The following is a 22,458-nucleotide window of genomic DNA, read 5'->3' as shown; positions in this document are numbered from 1 at the left end:
TTGCTCCTTGGAAGGAAAGTTATGACCAACCTAGATAGCATATTCAAAAGCAGAGACATTACTTTGCCAACAAAGGTTCATCTACCTGTGGTCATGTATGGATGTGAGAGTTGGACTATAAAGAAAGCTGAGTGCTGAAGAATTGATGCTTTTGAACTGTGGTGTTGGAGAAGACTCTTGAGAGTCCCTTGGACTGCAGGGAGATCCAACCACTCCATTCTGAAGGAGATCAGCCCTGGGTGTTCTTTGGAAGGAATGATGCTAAAGCAAAACTCCAGTACTTTGGCCATCTCATGTGAAGAGTTGACTCATTGGAAAAGACTCTGATGCTGGGAGGGATTGGGGGCAAGAGGAGAAGGGGACGACAGAGGATGAGATGGCTGGATGGCATCACTGCCTCAAGGGACATGAGTCCGAGTGAACTCTGGGAGTTGATGATGAACAGGGAGGCCTGGTGTGCTGCGATTCATGGGGTCATAAAGAGTAGGACAGGACTGAGTGACTGATCTGATCTGATTTACACAGATGAGATTTATAAACAGTCCAGAATTAGCTCCATTATTTAACAAGTTATATCAGTTGTTAGAAAAAAAAAAGAAAAGAAACATTGAAGAGCTCAGATTTGAGGTTAACTGACCAGAAAGAAAGGAAAATTCCTCCCCTGGTGGCTCAGATGGCAAAGAATCTGCCTACAATGCAGAAGACCCAGGTTTGTTCCCTGGGTTGGGAAGATCCCCTGGAGAAGGGAATGGCTACCCACTTCAGTATTCTTGCCTGGAGAATCCCATGGATAGAGGAGCCTGGCAGGCTACAGTTTATGTGGTCACAAAGAGTTGGACATGACTGAGTGACTAACACACAACACTGACCATAAAGAAATAAATATTATAGGAAATTCTAGACACAGTGAGTTAATACAATATTAGCAACATACAATATGTGTGGTTATAAATATATATATATACAGATGTTAATTAAAGACACATAAATATTCCATATTCATATAAACAGTGTATATATTGTCAGAAACTTAGTGCACCTTTGCTCTCCTAAGCTTGTAAAAGTGTGTGTGTGTGCATGCATGCTAAGTTGCCTCAGTTGTGTCCAACAGTTTGTCACTCTGTGGATTATAACTCACCAGGCCTCTCTGTCCATGGGATTCTCCAGGCAAGAATGTTAGAGTGGGTTGCCATTTCCTCCTCCAAGGTATCTTCCTGACTCAGGGATTGAACCCTCCTCTCTTGTGTCTCCTGCATTGGCAGGGTGGTTCTTTACCACTAGAGCCACCTGGAAAGACATGTGTTGTAAAATATTTTTCTATCTATCTTTTCTTTTTTTTAATTACTGAATTCACAACCAAAGGAACAACCATAATTCCTGTTTAATAGGATACATGTATTTCTGAGGAAGCTGTGTTCATGTTTGGATGATTTTGAATATCATACAAATTAAGAAATGCAAGATGTTGAAAGCAATTACTGACCTTTCATGAGTTATATTTATTTGGATTATCAATTTAGGTTCAATAATTTCTAGAAGGTTGGCCTAATGTTTTGAATAATAGACTGGTACATATTATTTCATGCTTTAAACAGTTTCATAATTCTTTTAACGTTTAGGTTGCTTGGAATTAAAGGAAGAAACCATTGAAAACCTTCTTGCAGCAGCTTGCCTTCTTCAGCTTCCTCAAGTAGTGGAAGTGTGCTGCCATTTCCTCATGAAGCTCTTGCATCCATCAAACTGTTTAGGAATCCGAGCATTTGCAGATGCTCAAGGATGCATTGAATTAATGAAGGTGGCCCATAGCTACACGATGGTAAGGAAATGCAATTTTTTAATAATAGCAGCATAGCTGTATTGTCACAGGTTAAAATAATTACAGCTATTGCATTCAAAATTAAGACTCAAAATTAGTTTTGAATCACTGGTACATTTTTATCACTAGACACAATGTACTGTATAGTATTTAAGAACCTCAAAGTAGAAAAAGACATCACACAATGGTCTTTATTATGGCTCCATTTACATTTTATAGACGATATAGATATAGATATTGACTGCTTGGGATTTTAAATGGTTCTTAAAATAATTTTTGTCTTAATTTCTCCCAGGGTATCTATCTTTTACATCTCCTTCCACAGCTGCCTTTCCCCTTCTTTTCTTTCTAGTTAAGAGCTAGCAGTTTATGTCACAAATTTTTTTCTTTTGCATTTTTCAAACAACCTCTCTACCACGGACCCAGGTTTGTGCATGCTATGTTGCTTCAGTCACATCCAAGTCTTTGCAATGCCATCAGGCTTCTCTATCCATGGGGATTCTCCAGGTAATACTGGAGTGTGTTGCCATACCCTCCTCCAGGAGATCTTCCTGACATAGGAACTGAACCTGTGTCTCTTTAGTCTCCTGCACTGGCAGGCAGGTTCTTTACCACTAGCACCACCTCAAAAGCCCATGGACTGAGGTATATTAACCAAAATTCAGTGTTGAAATCCTACCCCAAATGTGATGGTGTTTGGAGATGGAGGGTTTGGAGGTGAGGTCATCATAGCAGGCCCCTCAGGATGCCCTTATGAGAAGAGACACTGTAGAATTTGCTTCCTCTTTCTCTCTTTCATGTGAGGACACAGTGAGAAGTTAGCCATCTGACAGCTCAGAAGAGAGTCCTTAGAGAACCCAGTAACACTATATTTTAATAATAGACTTTTCATCCTTCAAAATAATAAGAAATAAATTCCTGTTATCTAAGCCACCTACTCTGCAGTATTTTGTTATGGAATCCTGAGCTATCTAGCACACTTTTTATCATAGCATGATATGTTAGGTTTGCATTTGTCTGTATGATTTATGGAGAAAAAAAAGATAGTGATAGTACATTTTAAAGTATTTATTGGGATAGTGAATATTGGATTTCAGAATTCCTGGGAATTTTATACTAAAAGGGAAAATATTTAGGTACATAAATCAGATGATGTTTGTGGGTTTTTTTTTTTTTTTTTTTTGTAAATTTGTCTTTCTGTACCATTTTTCATAAAAGGTATAAATTGATTATCAGTCAGTAATAGTCCTTTAATACAAGCCAATTTTATATTTTTCTCTTTGATTTCTTACTGTATGTATAGACATATATGTAGATATTTTAACAGAAGGATTAAAAACCATTTAAAGTGTACACTTTAAATGGGTGGACTTTGTAGTGTGTTCTTTAAATGTTATCTTCATTCTAGAATTGAATAATCAGTTAGAATATTTTCATACTGATCATTTTATATCCTAGAAGCAATCATTGCAAAACCAATACAATATTGTAAAGTAAAAAAAATAAAAAATAAAAAAAATAAAAATGCTTAATAGAGTGCCTATAATATAGCAAGCACTATATAAAATGTTAACCATTCTTGCTATTTTTATTATTAATATTATTAATGAATTGATGTTTATTACTGGAACAACCAACTCTAAAGCATATAGCTTTCTCTTTGCAACTCAAAGGAATAATTTATATGAAATAAATCTCATTAAGCTTTATAGTTGCTATTTATTTAGAAACTCTTTTTTTGAGATTTAGCACCTTTTCAAATTACTAATGACAATCAGCCATTTAAGTCTCCTTATTGTTATTCTTAGACAGAATCTCAATATCATTTTAATTTTCTTCTTTAATCCTTTAAGCAGATTAGTAAATTAAATAAAATGTAGAAATAAAGGAAGGAGATGCCTGCTTTGTACTTCTATTGTCAAATTCTTTTTCTGAAATATTTCATGACAGGGCACAGTATTACTATTCAAATTATATGAACCATATAAAATTAATGTAAATAAATACTTCATCAACCAAAATATCAAAACCCAACTGCTGTCATTTAATTATGCACATTTCATTACACTTTAGAGTTCCTGGCTTAGCTAAGCCAAAGAACAATATGCCTGCATATCCAGTGGGATAATGGTCCCTTCTGGTCTGGTTTGAAATTATTAATTTAATAATCAAAACGTTTTCCTTGCAGCTGCTTGAACTGATCTGAAATTTATCACACAATAGTATCAATATAGTTTTTAAACACATTAAAAATATTCTTTATAGTAAACTATACATGTAAAACAGAAATATAGGAATGTCCTTGCTAAGACACTCAACATTCTAAACAGCTCTATCTTAACTTATTTTTGAGACTATGGATTGATCGTGTGTTGTGTTATGCTTGTCAAAATTAAAATGATTTCAAATTCTGTTGGAAGCATGAAGCTCCAGTGTTCTCCAGATGCTCATGGGTTACTCTTTTACTGGAAAACATTTTCTGACCAGTTGTCTTCCTAGAGTATTATTTTGTCTCAGTTCTAATGCTTTAAAATGAGTGTATCTGATATTATAATTTTTTACCATATATTAGCCTCTGATTCATGTTTAATCTTGCATATCTCCTCATTTAATCTATTTAATTTGTGCTTCAAGAACAAACTTATTAAGCTTTTTCTTATTCTTCTCCTTAACTCATTCAGTAGCAAAACATCTCAGGGTTTCTACTGAGTAAACTCTGGTACTGAATTAATATGTTTATTGGCTCTAAATATGCCTTCTTTGCTTATTTTACACATGGCATTCTTGTTTTAATTTTCAATTTTCTTGCCAAAATATTTTAGATATGAACTTGATCTTCCAACATTCAGATCTTAACTTGCTGTCTGTATGCCTTTGCTTTTTATATGTTTTGATGTTCCCTTTGGAAATTTCACTTATTTGAATTCAGCTATTGATTTTGTGTGATTCCAAAATCTATTCAGGGAAAGTGACCCTGCTTGGCAGTGGTTCATGTGTGAAATATTGAAAAATTTTGAATGTGAGCTCAATATTAGACAGAAGTGTGAAATAAATTCTGAAACATTAATTTACATTTTGGGTGCATGAATATACAGATACCAACAAGAAAATTGAAGGAAATAGTTCCTCTTACTCTATTGGAGTTCCAAATGAAACCTGTTGTTAATTCTGGACATCTAATTTTAAAAACATTAGGGAACAACAAACAGAAGATGAGAATTATAAGAATAGCAAATATTTTATAATCATGAAGTATGAAGAAAAGTTGAAAAGATTTGGTTCTTATAGCTGAATAATATCATGGCATGGGAATAGATATCTTTGTGTATTTGATAGAATGAGTTTTTGTTTGAAACAGCACCATTTGTGTTTTCTAATCCTGTTGTTAATTTTAGTAGTATAACCTTCTTTTCAATTTAAATATCATAGGAAAGAATAATATTGGAGTTGAAGTGTTTTGTATGATGATAGATGAAGGATCTGGAGTCTCCTTCCGTCTTCTGAGTTTTCTTTCTTTGCTGCTTGTCTATTTCTACTAATCATCAACATCACTTCCTACTAAGGTCAGCTCTGCCTTTAGAGGAGACTCCTGGATCTTTATTTTTAAGAAATCCTCTCTCCATATGGTTCTGGTTTAGACTTTGACAATTAAAAGCATTCGTGCAAGGTATAGAAAGTGGAAATGAAGGAGAATCCCTTATTTCTGCACAGGTAGATGCAGGCAAATACGTGGATGAATGGAAACTTGAAGTAACTTCTAACTGAGCACTTGAAAGCAATTAACTTCACTGCTGTAGACTGAGATGGTTAATTGGAGATTTCTGGAGGTTCTTGAGGAGTTCAGTGCCTTTGTGGAGTACTTGTCAGAACAGTTCATATTGAACAGAGGTAGAGATCATTAGCAGAAAGTTCCCTGACCTTCATTTCCACAGCTATTTAGGTCCCCAATTCCCTATCCAAGATCTATTTTACATAGAAAACATGGTTTGTTTTTCTAATCCAACAGTGTCTTAAACACGTACCCCAAAATAGCAAATTTAAGCTCCACATTTTGATAGAAGTAATTCTCCCCACCTAACTTCTCAACAACTGCCTAGGCATTTTTCCTAAAAAATAAATTGAATTAATTTTACCACTTCTCAATATGTCCATGAATTCCTTTCACTTGTTCTTTATTCATGATAGTTCTTTTATCTGGAATCCCTGGTATATAATTCTAAATAACCACCCTCACTTCTCAGTTTAAGTTTACCCATGCCTAAGAAATATTTTAAAATTTTTCATGGCATTCTCTGTCTTATTTAAATCCTTAGTATTCCTTTTGTTAACACTAAATGGTGTCACTATACATTTTCTTATGCAATTAATTATCCCTTGTGTCTTTATGACTGACTTCACAACTACATTGCAACTTCTTTGTGGTAGAGAACAGGTCTTCCCACTGAGATTTGTTTTTCCCAACAAATCTCCATTGAGATTTGTATGTACCTGCATGTGTAATGATTGAGAGCATGTGTAATATATTGACTAATTCCTATAGTTCCCATGGATATTTAGAATTACTATTCTCAGAACTCCCAAATTCAGTTATTCAGCAAGACTATCCATGTTTTCCTCTAACTTCTAATGATATTTCCTATTGTTATTTTCTTGTTCACACAATTCTAGCCACACTGTTCCTCTTGCTATTTTTTGACTACAGCAAACATACTATCACCAGATGAACTTTGCGTTGTTCTTTCTTACTTCTGCTGGAAATGCTCTTCTACCAAATATTTATATCCTTTCTCTGCCTTATTCAGCTTTCTGCTCAAATGTCACTTAGACAAAAATCTCTTCTCTGAATATCCTATTAAAAGTGACATTACTTTCAAAACTCTCTCTTTCCTTAAACTGTTTTCTGTCATTTAGAGTACTTTTATTCTAGTTTCATATCATTAATTTTTTGTTAAGGGTTGTTGTTGTTCACTTCCTCCATAATGTGGTATCTCCTAGATAGCATCTGTTTAACTTCCTATAGCTTGGAAACCTAGATAGATGTCTGTTCATAGCATTCATTGTTGAAAGGGGAAGTTACTGTTGACTACTTCATACCAGGAGCTGTAGAAAGATACAATGGTGACCAAAATAGACATATGTTGCCCTTGTTATTCAGTTGGTAGGTTGTATCCAACTCTTTGCAACCCCATGGACTGTAATGCTCCAGGCTCCCCTGTCCTTCACTATCTTCTGGGGTTTGCTCAAATTCATATCCACTGAGTCAGTGATGCTAACTATCTCATCCTTTGCTACCCCCTTCTCCTTTTGCCTTCAATATTTCCCAACATCAGGGTCTTTTCCAATGAAATTGTAGGATGATATAAGAGACCAAAACAGGAAAAGCTTTGGCAGTGCAAAATTTTGCAGGGTTAAGGAGACTTTGTTAAAGATTTGTGATGTTATATTAAAATAAGGATATAACATTGAACATTTCTGAGCAAGTAAGAGCCAAGATTTAATTTTAAGACTAATCTTCAGATTGGCCTGAGGAGAAGGCAAGAAGAAAGACCAAGAATAAGGTTAATACTTCATAAGAGTATATTATATATAAAAATATGTATATTTACACATACTGGGTGAGTGAGAAAGAAAAAGAGAAACTCAGGCAGCTCCTGACATTTTGCTTGATGGCAAGCTTATCTCTACTGGTGCTGGTGGTGCACAAGTTAAATACATAGTATATACCAGACTTTTTGTTTTTTTTTCTCTGTTTCTCTTTACTTGCTTGGTCGCATATTAAAAAGCAGAGATGTTACTTTGCCACAAAAGGTATGTAGAGTCAAAGTTATGATTTTTCCAGTAGTCATGTATAGATGTGAGCATTGGACCATAAAGAAGGCTGAGTGCCGAAGAATTGATGCTTTTGAACTATGGTGCTGCAGAAGACTCTTGAGAGTCCCTTTGACTGCAAGGAGATTGAGTCAATCCTAAAGGAAATCAATTCTGAATATTCATTGGAAGGACTGATTATGAAGCTGAAGCTCCAATATTTTGGCCACCTGATGTGAAGAGCTGACTCAGAAAAGACCCCGATGCTGGGAAAGATTGAAGGAAGGAAGAGAATGGGATGACAGAGGATAAATTGGTTGGATGGCATCACCACCTCAATGGACATGAGTTCGAGCAAGCTCCAGCAGATGGTGAAGGCCAGAGGGAAGCCAGGTGTGCTGCAGTCCATGGTATCACAAAGAGTCATACATGACTAAGCAATTGAAGAACAACAATATATCAAGCATTGTCTACATGTTAAACAAACTTTTAAATTTTAATCTTTTTCACAACTCCTGCAAAGTATGTGTTATATCCATTCTAAAATAAAATTAGAAGATGCTTACTCCTTGGAAGGAAATTTATGAACAACCTAGACAGCATATTAAAAAGCAGACATTACTTTGCCAACAAAGGTCCATCTAGTCAAGGCTATGGTTTTGCCAGTGGTCATGTATGGATATGAGAGTTGGACTATAAAGAAAGCTGAGTGCCGAAGAATTGATGGTTTTGAACTGTGGTGTTGGAGAAGACTCTTGAGAGTCCCTTGGACTGCAAGGAGATTCAAACAGTCCATCCTAAAGGAGATCAGCCCTGGGTGTTCATTGGAAGGACTGATGTTAAAGCTGAAACTTCAATAATTTAGCCACCTGATGTGAAGAGCTGACTCATTGGAAAAGACCCTGATGCTGGAAAAGATTGAGGGCAGGAGGAGAAGAGGATGACAGAGGATAAGATGGTTGGATGGCATCACCAACTCAATGGACATGAGTTTGAGTAAACTGCGGGAGTTGGTGATGGACAGGGAGGCCTGGCATGCTGTGGTTCATGGGGTCGCAAAGAGTAGGGCACGACTGAGCAACTGAACTGAACTGAACTGAACGTTTAGTGAGGCTAAATAACATACTCAAGAATAGTAGAACATGCTAGAATGGAGATTTAAATATGACAGTGTCTTACTGCAAACTTAAAGCTCTATTTAATGTGCTAATAAATTTACGTATTACCAGAATATCAAGTTGGATTCCTGATATCCAGAATATTTCAAGGCATGGATTACTTGAGACAAATGGACACTATAAACCTGTAGCATGGATGAGATCAAAGAATTCTGTGAAGATTTTGCTCCTCAGTTTTATCATTTCCCTGTTCACTTCACCCTTACTTTCTACCCAGTGCTACCAGCTTTGAGAGATTCCACAATGTTTACTCTAGAAGCAGAAGCAGTTTCAGTAAGACTAATTGGAGGCTGCTATGATCAGTCAGTAGCTTCAAAAAGCAGGTGTTTCATAGATGGAGCATGAAGCCTTCCAAACTCAGCATAAGAGCAGCAGCCCTTTCAAAGGCCAGAAGCTGAAAGCTCCTGTACATAGTTCACTTGTCTTTCAGAGCTGTAAAAGTAATGTCAGAGAAAATAAACTTTATTGATGTGGTTTCTGTTTATGGTTTTGAAATACCTGACATTTCTCATGATTTCCAGTCAGCAGCATATTTTTTTTAATATTTACCAAAAGTCAGACAAATAAACCATAAACTAGAATTTGCTTTGAGAGAACAAATGGAATTTAAATGTCTTTGTTTTCCTACATTGCCAAAATACAGTTCACTTCATCCGTATTCTCCTCAGGACTCCTATGTGATGTATTAGTACTAAAATTTGCTGTGAACATTTTTTTGTTTTGTTTTGTTTTTCATTCATTGCTTTGTGTTAGTCCCTTTGAGTATCTCATTTACAAACATGGTGTGAATAATGAGTTTAAATCCGTATATAAATGTCAACCTGTAACTTAGCCAAATTTGATTTTCAGAATTTCTTTGTAAATTGAAGTAAAGGTGTTGAGTGAGTGTAATAAGTTGCTTGAAGGACAACCACTACCTATGTTTAATCCTCACAAGCAGTGAGAAGCATGCAGAGGCCTCTATAGAAAGGAACCTCCTCTCATCTGGTGTTTGTTTATGCTTTCCTTTACTTGCTTTGTCCCTATATTAGACTGACAACCCTTCACAGGCAGTTTTACTTTGTGTTATTAGTCACAGTCATTGATAAAATTCTAGTCTATTGCCTGCAACTGAAAGTTGATTTTAGTGGAAGAATTTTAAAAAATTGTCCTTAAATTGCTTAGTGTTGTACACAAACAGGATATTCAGATTACACCATATAAATTGACAGAAATGTATAATAAATAGTAATATTATAATAAATAAATATTCACTTATGCAATTGCAGTTTGACTATATAAAAATTGTTAATTGTTAGGATTCTAGACAATAACCACAATAAAATGTGCATTTATGACTGTTTCAAAGACTAATTAAGCATACTCAAAGAGGATCCAAGGAAAATTGTAAGCTTTTTAAGGATTCATTTTACACAAAGTCCATTTCTTCTATTCAGATGCCTTTTGAGTATGTTTCTATTTTAAGTTTTCATATTCAAACTGAAGATATTCTATTTTAAGAAATGCGTCCTTCTGCTTTGCTGTTGATAATGGTGAAGATGATAATATTCACCTATTTGAAAAACACTCCATTCATTGTAGGAATTCTTTCATTTACATAACTCTGATTTTATTTTCATTTCTTTTACTGGGCTATTTCTAAAATACGATGATTTGGCACACAACTGCACACACACACACACAAGCAAAATCTACTATTAAAATTATTAAAATGTATTAGGTTATTTGGGGTTTCCCAGGTGGCTATAGTGGTAAAAGAATCCTCCTGCAAAGGAGGAGACATGGGAGATGCAGGTTTGATTACTAGATTGGGAAGATCCCCTGGAGGTAGGCATGGCAACTCACTCCAGTATTCTTGCCTAGAGAATCCTATGGACAGAGAAGCTTGGTGGCCTATGGTCCATAGGGTTAACTACCAGATTTAAATCTTTGTTGAGTTGCTATATCATGAGTTGATTCTGTGGAACAATACAATGAAAGAAATTCCAAGAAGGAGCACTAATGTCAAAACATTTCCTATAAACCCAAATCTAAAGGATTTTCAGAGTCACTTGTAAGTAATATTTTTTAATATAAATTTATTTATTTTAATTGGAGGTTAATTACTTTACAAGATTGTATTGGTTTTGCCATACATCAACATGAACCCACCACAGGTATACACATGTTCCCCATCTTGAACCCCCCTCCCTCCTCCCTCCCCATACCATCCCTCAAGGTCGTCTCAGTGCACCAGCCCAAAGCATCCAGTATCATGCATCAAACCTGGACTGGCGATTCATTTCATATACGATATTATATATGTTTAAATGCCATTCTCCCAAATCATCCCACCCTCTCCCTCTCCCACAGAGTCCAAAGACTGTCCTATACCTGTGTTTCTTTTACTATCTCGTATACAGGGTTATCGTTACCATCTTTCTAAATTCCATATATATGCGTTAGTATACTATATTGGTGTTTTTCTTTCTGGCTTACTTCACTCTGTATAATAGGCTCCAGTTTCATCCACCTCATTAGAACTGATTCAAATGTATTCTTTTTAATGGCTGAGTAATACTCCATTGTGTATATGTACCACTGCTTTCTTATCCATTCATCTGCTGATGGACATCTAGGTTGCTTCCATGTTCTGGCTATTATAAACAGTGCTGCGATGAACATTGGGGTACATGTGTCCCTTTCAATTCTGGTTTCCTTGGTGTGTATGCCCAGCAGTGGGATTGCTGGGTCATAAGGCAGTTCTATTTCCAGTTTTTAAGGAATCTCCACACTGTTCTCCAGAGTGGCTGTACTACTTTGCATTCCCACCAACACTGTAAGAGGGTTCCCTTTTCTCCACACCCTCTCCAGCATTTATTGCTTGTAGACTTTTGGATCACAGCCATTCTGATTGGCATGAAATGGTACCTCATTGTGATTTTAATTTGCATTTCTCTGATCATGAGTGATGTTGAGCATCTTTTCATGTGTTTGTTAGCCATCTGTATGTCTTCTTTGGAGATATGTCTATTTAGTTCTTTGGCCCATTTTTTGACTGGGTTGTTTATTTTTCTGGAATTGAGCTGCACCTGTTGCTTGTATATTTTTGAGATTAGTAAGTAATATTTAATTATTTGAATTATTTAATCTATAAAATTTCATTCTATGATAAATAATATTTCTACTTTGTTAGAATAGTTCTAAAAGGGCTTCCTAGGTGATGTCAGAAGAAGGAAAAGCCAGAAACTTGTTGGCTATAGTGTGTTTCATTTTGCAAATCAGGATATTTGGCAAAACTAATACAATTATGTAAAGTTTAAAAATAAAATAAAATTTAAAAAAATGTAATGTATAACACAAAAAAACACAATGAAATCAATAACTTGCTTTTGTTCTGAATTTTTAAATGTCTACGAGAAACTGATTTTCTATGCATATGAAAGTTTCACTTTATTACAAAAATTTGCACCTTAAGAACTAATGTTTTAGAATATTTATATTTTCTGATGAGGTAATAAATTACTCATCAGGGAACTAATTTCCATTTAGATTTTTCTTTCAATGTCACTTCTGTTAAGGACTACACTTGTGCTTAAAGATTTTTAATAGTACTTTTAAAAATAGTAATAAAAGGAAGAGGGATCGATTATAGTTCACAGGAAACATGCTAAATCAATCCTTGCCTAAGGGGAAGCCCAGTCTGCCTTTTGTACACAAGGCAGCATAGAGCTGGGGCTGATCATTACCTTAAAATAGTACTTTCAGAAATGTACAACTAGGCACAATTCAACAAAAGATAGCTTCCAATAGAGTATTGGATATTCCTCCCAGACCCCAAGTTACTCTAAATATGTTAAATTTTTTGTACAGAGGTGGACTTAATATTCCATGAGGCACAAACTACATCTGACTTGTTCACTGCTATACTCTTAATTCTTAGGATAGCATCTTACTCACTGTAGACATACAATAAATTATGTTTGAAAGAAATAATAAATGAGTTCTTTCACATATTAATAATTTGAAATACTATTAAAACTTACCAACTTAAATTAAATATTAATATTAATAATTTGAAGTGATACATATTATCTCTGAGCTTTCCAGGTGACTCAGTGGTAAAGAAACTGCCTGCCAAGCAGGAGATGTGTGTTAGATCCCCTTGAGGAAAAGATCCCCTGGAGAAGAAAATGGTTACCCACTCCAGTATTGCTGCCTGGGAAATCCTGTGGAGAGAGGAGATTGGTCCATGGGTGTTGCAAAGACATGACTCAGTATTAAGCAACAGCAATTTACTCAGCAATAATTAAAAATATTTATATGGTGCCTAAATTTACTTTTCATATCTCTTTATTAAAAATATGTATAAATAAATAAATAGTAAATGCTTATAGAATGTATCATGATCTCAAAGTTCATTAGCTGTTTCTTTAATCAACAATTTCTAAACGTTTTAATAAGTAACAGTTTTTGTTCCACCTACTGTGTATGTATAGTTTTAAATTGAGTTTTCAGTGGACCTATTTCATATTCAAGGTCTATATTCAATATTTTTGATTATTTATGATAAAAACTGTTTATTTAAATTTAATTTTCATTGAAGATCCTATTGCTATCCATAAATACATATAAAACTTTGTGATTTAATAGAAAGAATATGTACTACTAAAAATAGTAGTGCTGCTGCTGCTGCTACTGCTAAGTTGCTTCAGTCGTGTCCAATTCTGTGCAACCGCAGAGATGGCAGCTCACCAGGCTCCCCCGTCCCTGGGATTCTCCAGGCAAGAACACTGGAGTGGGTTGCCATTTCCTTCTCCAATGCATGAAGGTGAAAACTGAAAGTGAAGTCGCTCAGTCATGTCTGACTCCTAGCGACCCCATGGACTGCAGCCCCCCAGGATCCTCTGTCCATGGGATTTTCCAGGCAAGAGTACTGGAGTGGGGTAAAAATAGTAGGGCAAATGTATGCAATTGTCACATGTGATAGCTAATTATATAAACTAATACATAATTAAAAGTTTCTAGATGACAGAAAGCTGAAATTAGCAAAGATTTAATAAAGGAGATTCAAATCCCGACCTAAGTAAATTAAAGAAATAGTTTAGATGTTGAGTTTTATTCCAATAAGTGTCCTATTGTATTTTTTTTTAATATAAGACAGTCTTTACTTGAATAACAAAAAAAAAATCTATTTTAGTTTTGTTAAAGAGTTATATAATTTATAATTAGTAAAAAGCTTTCTTGAAAATTATGAAGTTTAAACATTTTAAAACAAATTGGACTATTTCTTCTATACCAAATCTAAGTAGATTTATTTAAAGACTCAGATTACTAAAGCCAGATATACTACTTTAAACATTTGTTAAATACAATTTGCATTTTAATTAGTTCTACAGTTAGAGGAAAAAGAAGAGGTTGTAAATATATGGATATTGATGGAATTCATTTCTTCTCCAGTTCTATTTGAAAGGAAAAAGACCTGATTATTAATGTATGAAGCATTGTTTCTATTTTTACTTCTGGCATATGGAAAAGAATAAATGAAGATAACTAAGATACAAAAAGACAGGATTAAAGGAAATTTTTAAAAAGTACATACTTTTCAAAAGAAATGTATTGTAGTTGAACTAGAAGAAAATTGATGAAGCTAAAATTAGGTTTATTATATATAGTTAGTGATTAAGATATATGAATACATTTATATATACAAATAAATATCTTTAATAACATTTCAAATATTAATGAGAAGAAAGGTTGTATTTTAAGTAGTAAACTGTAATATTTGGTTTACATGAAGTTTATATGGCTTCAAATATTGACACTTACCACATATATAACACATATCACCATTATCATATTATTTTTATATTTAAGAAATTTACATATCTGACAAAAACTAAAAGAAGCATAAAAAATAATTAGGATATCATCTTCATTACTTAGGTTTGCCTTGTCATATGTGCTAAAAGATATCATTTGAGGATGTAGTAATGAACTTATTTTTCTTTGAAATAATAATGTGGAAAATTATATTTTCTTAATTATTCAGAAAGATTATAGGGAAAAGTTGTCATTAAATATTAAAAATTTGAAAGTCTCAAATATTGTTCAAGACTCTAAAGCTTGGTTTGTAGGTATCCAACCACTTGGTATACATTTAATAGACTGTTTCAAAGCCTTTAATGATTTGTGATGGTTTGGTTGTCAGTAGATTTAAGCATCACTTGGTGTAGGAAAGAATATTATTTTATTAGAGCATTTAGACTAAAAAATGGACAGTCTGATGAATTCACTTGAAATATATCACAGTAAATTGACATTCTTCTTTTTCTTTTTTTAAAATCATAAACTGCTCTGAGAATTATTGCCTTATTATTTTCAAGATGGCATAAATATGAGTGATCTATCCCAGCTTAGTACAAATAAAATTTGGTAATAACCACAACTTAAGCTAAACAAGACCAAAATTTACAAACTACTAATAGTATATTCCCCAATTCCTCCCAGCATCAGGGTTTTTTCGAATGAGTCAACTCTTCGCATGAGGTGGCCAAAGCATCGGCGTTTCAGCCTCAACATCAATCCTTCCAATGAACACCCAGGACTGATTTCCTTTAGAATGGACTGGGTGGATCTCCTTGCAGTCCAAGGGACTCTCAAGAGTCTTCTCCAACACCACAGTTCAAAAGCATCAATTCTTCGGCGCTCAGCCTTCTTCACAGTCCAACTCTCACATCCATACATGACCACAGGAAAAACCATAGCCTTGACTAGACGAACTTTGTTGGCAAAGTAATGTCTCTGCTTTTGAATATGCTATCTAGGTTGGTCATAACTTTCCTTCCAAGGAGTAAGCGTCTTTTAATTTCATGGCTGCAGTCACCATCTGTAGTGATTTTGGAGCCCAGAAAAATAAAGTCTGACACTGTTTCCACTGTTTCCCCATCTATTTCCCATGAAGTGGTGGGACCGGATGCCATGATCTTCGTTTTCTGAATGTTGAGCTTTAAGCCAACTTTTTCACTCTCCACTTTCACTTTCATCAAGAGGCTTTTGAGTTCCCCTTCACTTTCTGCCATAAGGGTTTTGTCATCTGCATATCTGAGCTTATTGATATTTCTCCTGGCAATCTTGATTCCAGCTTGTGTTTCTTCCAGTCCAGCGTTTCTCATGATGTACTCTGCATATAAGTTAAATAAGCAGGGTGACAATATACAGCCTTGAGGTACTCCTTTTCCTAAGTGGAACCAGTCTGTTGTTTCATGTCCAGTTCTAACTGTTGCTTCCTGACCTGCATACAGATTTCTCAAGAGGCAGATCAGGTGGTCTGGTATTCCCATTGCTTCAGAATTTTCCACAGTTTATTGTGATCCACACAGTCAAAGGGTTTGGCATAGTCAATAAAGCAGAAATAGATGTTTTTCTGGAACTCTCTTGCTTTTTCCGTGATCCAGCAGATGTTGGCAATTTGATCTCTGGTTCCTCTGCCTTTCCTAAAACCAGCTTGAATATCAGGAAGTTCATGGTTCACATATTGCTGAAGCCTGGCTTAGAGAATTTTGAGCATTACTTTACTAGCGTGTGAGATGAGTGCAATTGTGTGGTAGTTTGAACATTCTTTGGCATTGCCTTTCTCTGGAATTGGAATGAAAACTGACCTTTTCCAGTCCTGTGGCCACTGCTGAGTTTTCCGAATTTGCTGGCATATTGAGTGCAGCACTTTCACAGCATCATCTTTCAGGATTTGAAATAGCTCAACTGGAATTCCATCACCTCCACTAGCTTTGTTCGTAGTGATGCTTTCTGAGGCCCACTTGACTTCACATTCCAGGATGTCTGGCTCTAGGTCAGTGATCACACCATCGTGATTATCTGGTTTGTGAAGATCTTTTTTGTACAGTTTTTCTGTTTATTCTTGCCATCGCTTCTTAATATCTTCTGCTTCTGTTAGGTCCCTACCATTTCGGTCCTTTATCGAGCTCATCTTTGCATGAAATGTTCCTTTGGTATCTCTGATTTTCTTGAAGAGTTCCCTAGTCTTTCCCATTCTGTTGTTTTCCTTTATTTCTTTGCATTGATCACTGAAGAAGGCTTTCTTATCTCTTCTTGCTATTCTTTGGAACTCTGCATTCAGATGTTTATATCTTCCCTTTTCTCCTTTGCTTTTCGCTTCTCTTCTTTTCACAGCTATTTGTAAGGCCTCCCCAGACAGCCATTTTGCTTTTTTTGCATTTCTTTTCTATGGGAATTGTCTTGATCCCTGTCTCCTGTACAATGTCACAAACCTCATTCCATAGTTCATCAGGCACTCTATCTATCAGATCTAGGTCCTTAAATCTATTTCTCACTTCCACTGTACAATCATAAGGAATTTGATTTAGGTCATACCTGAATGGTCTAGTGGTTTTCCCTACTTTCTTCAATTTAGGTCTGAATTTGGCAATAAGGAGTTCATGGTCTGAGCTACAGTCAGCTCCTGGTATTGTTTTGGCTGACTGTATAGAGCTTCTCCATCTTTGGTTGCAAAGAATATAATCAATCTGATTTTGGTGTTGACTATCTGGTGATGTCCATATGTAGAGTCTTCTCTTGTGTTGTTGGAAGAGGGTGTTTGTTATGACCAGTGCATTGTCTTGGCAAAACTCTATTAGTCTTTGGCCTGCTTCATTCCGTATTCCAAGGCCAAATTTGCCTGTTACTCCAGGTGTTTCTTGACTTCCTACTTTTGCATTCCAATCCCCTATAATGAAAAGGACATCTTTTTTGGGTGTTAGTTCTAAAAGGCCTTGTAGGTCTTCCTAGAACTTTTCTTTTCTTTTTTTTTTTTTTTAATTGCTTTTATTTTTTTATTTTTTTTTATTTTTAATTAATTTTATTTTATTTTTAAACTTTACATAATTGTATTAGTTTTGCCAAATAACGTTACTGCTTGGGGCATAGACTTGGATTACTGTGATATTGAATGGTTTGCCTTGGAAACAAACAGAGATCATTCTGTCGTTCTTGAGATTGCATCCAAGTACTGCATTTTAGACTCTTTTGTTGATCATGATGGCCACTCCATTTCTTCTGAGGGATTCCTGCCCGCAGTAGTAACTATAATGGTCATCTGAGTTAAATTCACCCATTCCAGTCCATTTCAGTTTGCTGATTCCTAGAGTGTCGACATTCACTCTTGCCATTTCCTGTTTGACCACTTCCAATTTGCCTTGATTCATGGACCTGACATTCCAGGTTCCTATGCAATATTGCTCTTTACAGCATCAGACCTTGCTTCTATCACCAGTCACATCCACAGCTGGGTATTGTTTTTGCTTTGGCTCTATCCCTTCATTCTTTCTGGAGTTATTTCTCCACCAATCTCCAGTAGCATATTGGGCACCTACTGACCTGGGGAGTTTCTCTTTCAGTATCCTATCATTTTGCCTCTTCGTACTGTTCATGGGGTTCTCAAGGCAAGAATACTGAAGTGGTTTGCCATTCCCTTCTCAGTGGACCACATTCTGTCAAATCTCTCCACCATGACCCGCCCGTCTTGGGCTGCCCACTATTGGTTAGGTGTGAGAAATATGCCACCTCTAGAATTTGGAGTTCAATCACACCATGGGAAATATGTGTCCAAGCTGGTCAAAAGCATGTCCCCAAATTAAACTAAATATCTACCATTATTAAGTTAATGGTTGCTTTAATTGCTAAAAAATTAAATTAACATGTGTATTCATTTTTTATTTACAACTTATAGAATATTGTTTTTATTTGGTCTCTAAGACATGCCCAGTTCTTTGTGACTCCATGAATTGCAGCATGCCAGGCTTCTCTTTCCTTCACTATCTCCCTGAGTTTGCCCATTGAGCTAGTGATGCCATCCAACCGTCTCATTCTCTGTTACCTCCTCCTCTTGCACTCAATCTTTCCCTGCATCAGAGTCTTTTCTAATGAGTTGTCTCTTCACATCAGGTGGCCAAAATGCTGGAGCTTCAACTTCAGCATCAGTCCTTCCAGTGAATACGCAAAGTTGATTTCCTTTAAGGTTGAGTTGATTTCCTTGAAGTTCAAGGGATTCTCAAGAGTCTTTTCCAGAACCACAGTTCAAAAACATCAATTCTTCAGCACTCAGCCTTCTTTATGGTCCAACTCTCACATCCATACATGACTACTGAAAAAAACATAGCTTTGACTATACAGAATTTTGCTGGCAAAGTGATGTCATAGCTTTTCTTCCATAGGACAAGTATGAATATAATATTTCATATATTATATAGATATATATATAGATTTTGATTCATTATTGATTTGAAAGAAAGAAGCAAACATATAAAACACACTAGAGTTGATGGACAAGAACTAATCAAAAAAAAATTTATTGGTGTGACAAGACAGTCAAATAATACATGTATTCATTCCCTAAAAAAAAGGGTGAACATCTTTTCAAGTTGGTAACTAAAGAACAAGTTTGTTCTCCTTATATCTGTATACTACATGAAATATTATATCTATATTTTGATAATATATGAAATATTATATAGATTTAAAGGAGAACAAACGTCCTATGGAAGAAAAGCTATGACAAACATAGTGTATTAAAAAGTAGAGACATCACTTTGCCAATAAAGATCCAAATAGTCAAAGCCATGGTTTTCTAGTAGTTTTGTATGGTGTGAGGGTTGAACCATAAAGAAGGCACCAGTGTGTTTTATATTTTTGCTTCTTTGTTTCAATGTAAATCTTTAGAAAGACTAGAACACTCAAATACTTCATTGTAAAAGTAACACAAATTGTATTTTGAAGGTACTGTTTATTATTAAAACATGTAAAGAAAAATAAGGAATTGTTTCCTATAGCAAATATACCAAAATAAATATTTTAGGCAGAAAAATAAGTCTTTTATCATCATTTAAGCCAAATGATGATAATATAGCATAATAAGAATTTAGCATAATAACCATTTAGAGTAATAATTATTCTCTTGATAGCAGTATATGTCATATATATAGTATTTTGATACACACATATGTATACAAGGTTTTTTACATGATTCATTTAATAAAACCAGGCTTTTGTATAATTTTATGCTTAATTTATGTTTATAGTATTCAATATCTTCAGCTATCAATCTATCACAGATAAAGGAAGTATTTGCACAATTTCTGAAATGCCAATGACCTAACACAGAATAACATTTCTAGTTAACATTTCTTGAGGCCTTTCCCTGGGTTTGACTTAGGTGTTTTTATACACATTAGTACAGCATCCCTATGAAATAGATAAAATATTGTTATTATTTTACAGATGAGAAACTGAAAACACAATAAGATTAAATGTCTTGCACAAAGTCACCCAGCTAATGAATTGTAGATCTTGAATTTTGATTTTTTGAACACAAGTATGAACCATTTTGTCCCACTGCCTTAGATTAAACTGATAAATATCACTTTACTGGAAAAATATATCATCCAAAATTTAAGGTAATTTTTTCAAAAGTGATTTTTTTGAAAAAGTAACAAAGAAAACAGATACATGGGCCTTAGTTTAAGGTTAAATAATGTGGAAAAGAAAAGTGAAAGTGTTCGTCTCTCAGTCATGTCTGACTCTTTGCAGCTCCATGGACTGTAACCCACCAGTCTCCTCTGTCCATGGGATTTCCCAGACAAGAGGCCTGGAGTGGGTTGCCATTCCCTTCTCCTAGGGATCTTCCCAACCCAGTAATTGAATCTGGGTATCCTGCATTGCGGAGCAGATTCTTTACCATCTGAGCCATCAGAGAAGTCATAAGTATCAATTGTTGTCATCATTGTTGTTTAATCACTAGGTCCTGTCCAATTCTTTTGTGACCCCATGGACTGTCCTGGAGTGAGTGAGTAGCCATCCCTACTCCAGGGGATCATCCCGACTCAGGGATCGAACTCAAGTCTCTTGCACTTCCCATATTGGCAGGTGGATTCTTTACCACTGAGGCACCAGGGAAGCCAGATAAATATCAAACATGAGCCAAATATGTAAAGTGCATCAGAAGTATAAAGTGCAAGGCTAATAGAAAACATTATAATATTTTTATCACCACACCTAGGTTTGCTTCTCAATTTGCAGACAATGGAAGTGATTTATTTTGTTCTGCACCTTACATTAGCAGATTACTAGTTAGGTATTTGATAAAGTTTCTTTTCACTGAAGGAAGATGTCTTCAGCTTTTTCCAAAGGAAATGTTACTGTAATTGCAGCTCTGATTTAGTTCTTTATTGACTAGATTTTCTTATGGCAGAAAAATATATGCTCCCAGTTATTTGATCAGTAAGATCATTTACATTTTAAAATACAAAAGCCCCCTAGTTATCTGCCAAGTTGGTGCTAAAACAGCATGAGTCGTTAATTGTTATGCATAAATGGACTTTATGAATATGCTAAAATGACATAGGGTTTAACATTTATGACTGTTTATGCATTTGTATTTTTAATGTTTCTGCTCATTTCCTGTGCAGTTTTTACTTTATGACTTCATAGAGAGGAAAATTAATGTTTGTGAGGTTTTTGTGTCAGTGATAATATATGAACAAACACATATTCACTGACCTCTCTTTCTTTTAAGAACGTGTTAGAATGAAAAATTCAAATGAATAAGAATCTTTTACATTCATCATTAGACTTTGTTCTGTGACTATTTTTAGTATGAAAAGGCATGTTTCTATAAGACAAAAAGCTCAAGGCTTTCATAAATTTATGTAAAATCTAATATTCTTAAGGACATGTCAAACACACACAAATACTCAAGAAAACCCACTTATGTCTTACTTATTACTCAACAATTTAGCCATCTTATTTGTTATTAATTCAATAACTTTAATTTTTGCCCTATTTTTATTTCTGATACGTGTGAAGTAACTTTGAATGTAGGAGTCCACATGGTGACATTGATTTAGAAATGTCATTTTTATTATAACAATTTCATGAGTACTGCCTGATTATCTGTTAAAATAACATTGTCAACTACAAATGGACTAATGCTTTATATCTTTTAACATTTATTTAACTATCCTAATTTTCTTTTAAAAGGATGTTAACCTAGGAGTCACATGTTAGGTAGTTGACAATCTCACATACAGTTTAAATGAATGGGAATTCTGATAAAGATGATACGCAGTAAGCACTCTTTTCACAGCTCCTTTTATAAAATTCTTTGAAATGAAAGCATGAAAATAGAAATTAAGAAGAAAATGTACCCACATTTGAATTAGATAATTGTTAAATCAATAATGTAAATTGTGAAGGACAAAATATGCCAAATAAGTAAATTTAGGCAAAAAATAAAAGGGAAGCACCAATTTGACATATATATTATTAGACTTCCTTCAGGGCTGACCCTTCGTTTGTGATGGGGGATTCCATCTCTTTGTAGAGAAAATCTGTGGCATTAACATATTCAGTATGCCTTTTTCTAAAACTTTCTTTATTTTATTTATTTTTATTTTCCCACTCAAGAAACTTCACACCTGAAAAAACCAGCACAAATTAACATCTAAATACCCAGTTTAAGGTGGCTCAGATGGTAAAGCATCTGTCTGCAATGCAGGAGACCTGGGTTCAATCCCTGGGCTGGGAAGATCCCCTGGAGAAGGAAATGGTAGCTCATTCCAGTATTCTTGCTCAGAAAATCCCATGGACCGTGGAGCCTGGTAGGCT

The 22,458-nt window shown here is 34.9% G+C and overlaps 1 protein-coding gene across 1 annotated transcript in view; it reads left to right on the top strand.

Moving 5' to 3' along the window:
* The window catches only part of KLHL1 (kelch like family member 1), a 529,220-nt gene that overhangs the window by 257,081 nt on the left and 249,681 nt on the right, over positions 1-22,458 (top strand). The window contains exon 4 of the mRNA XM_019971873.2: positions 1,620-1,816. Within this exon, the coding sequence (XP_019827432.2) occupies positions 1,620-1,816 (197 nt within the window). The remainder of the gene's footprint in view (positions 1-1,619; positions 1,817-22,458) is intronic.

The sequence above is a fragment of the Bos indicus genome, chromosome 12 (assembly GCF_029378745.1).
Source record: "Bos indicus isolate NIAB-ARS_2022 breed Sahiwal x Tharparkar chromosome 12, NIAB-ARS_B.indTharparkar_mat_pri_1.0, whole genome shotgun sequence".
Taxonomy (NCBI): Eukaryota; Metazoa; Chordata; class Mammalia; order Artiodactyla; family Bovidae; genus Bos; species Bos indicus.
The sequence above is the reverse complement of the archived record's forward strand: the minus strand, read 5'-3'. Positions and strand labels throughout refer to the sequence as shown.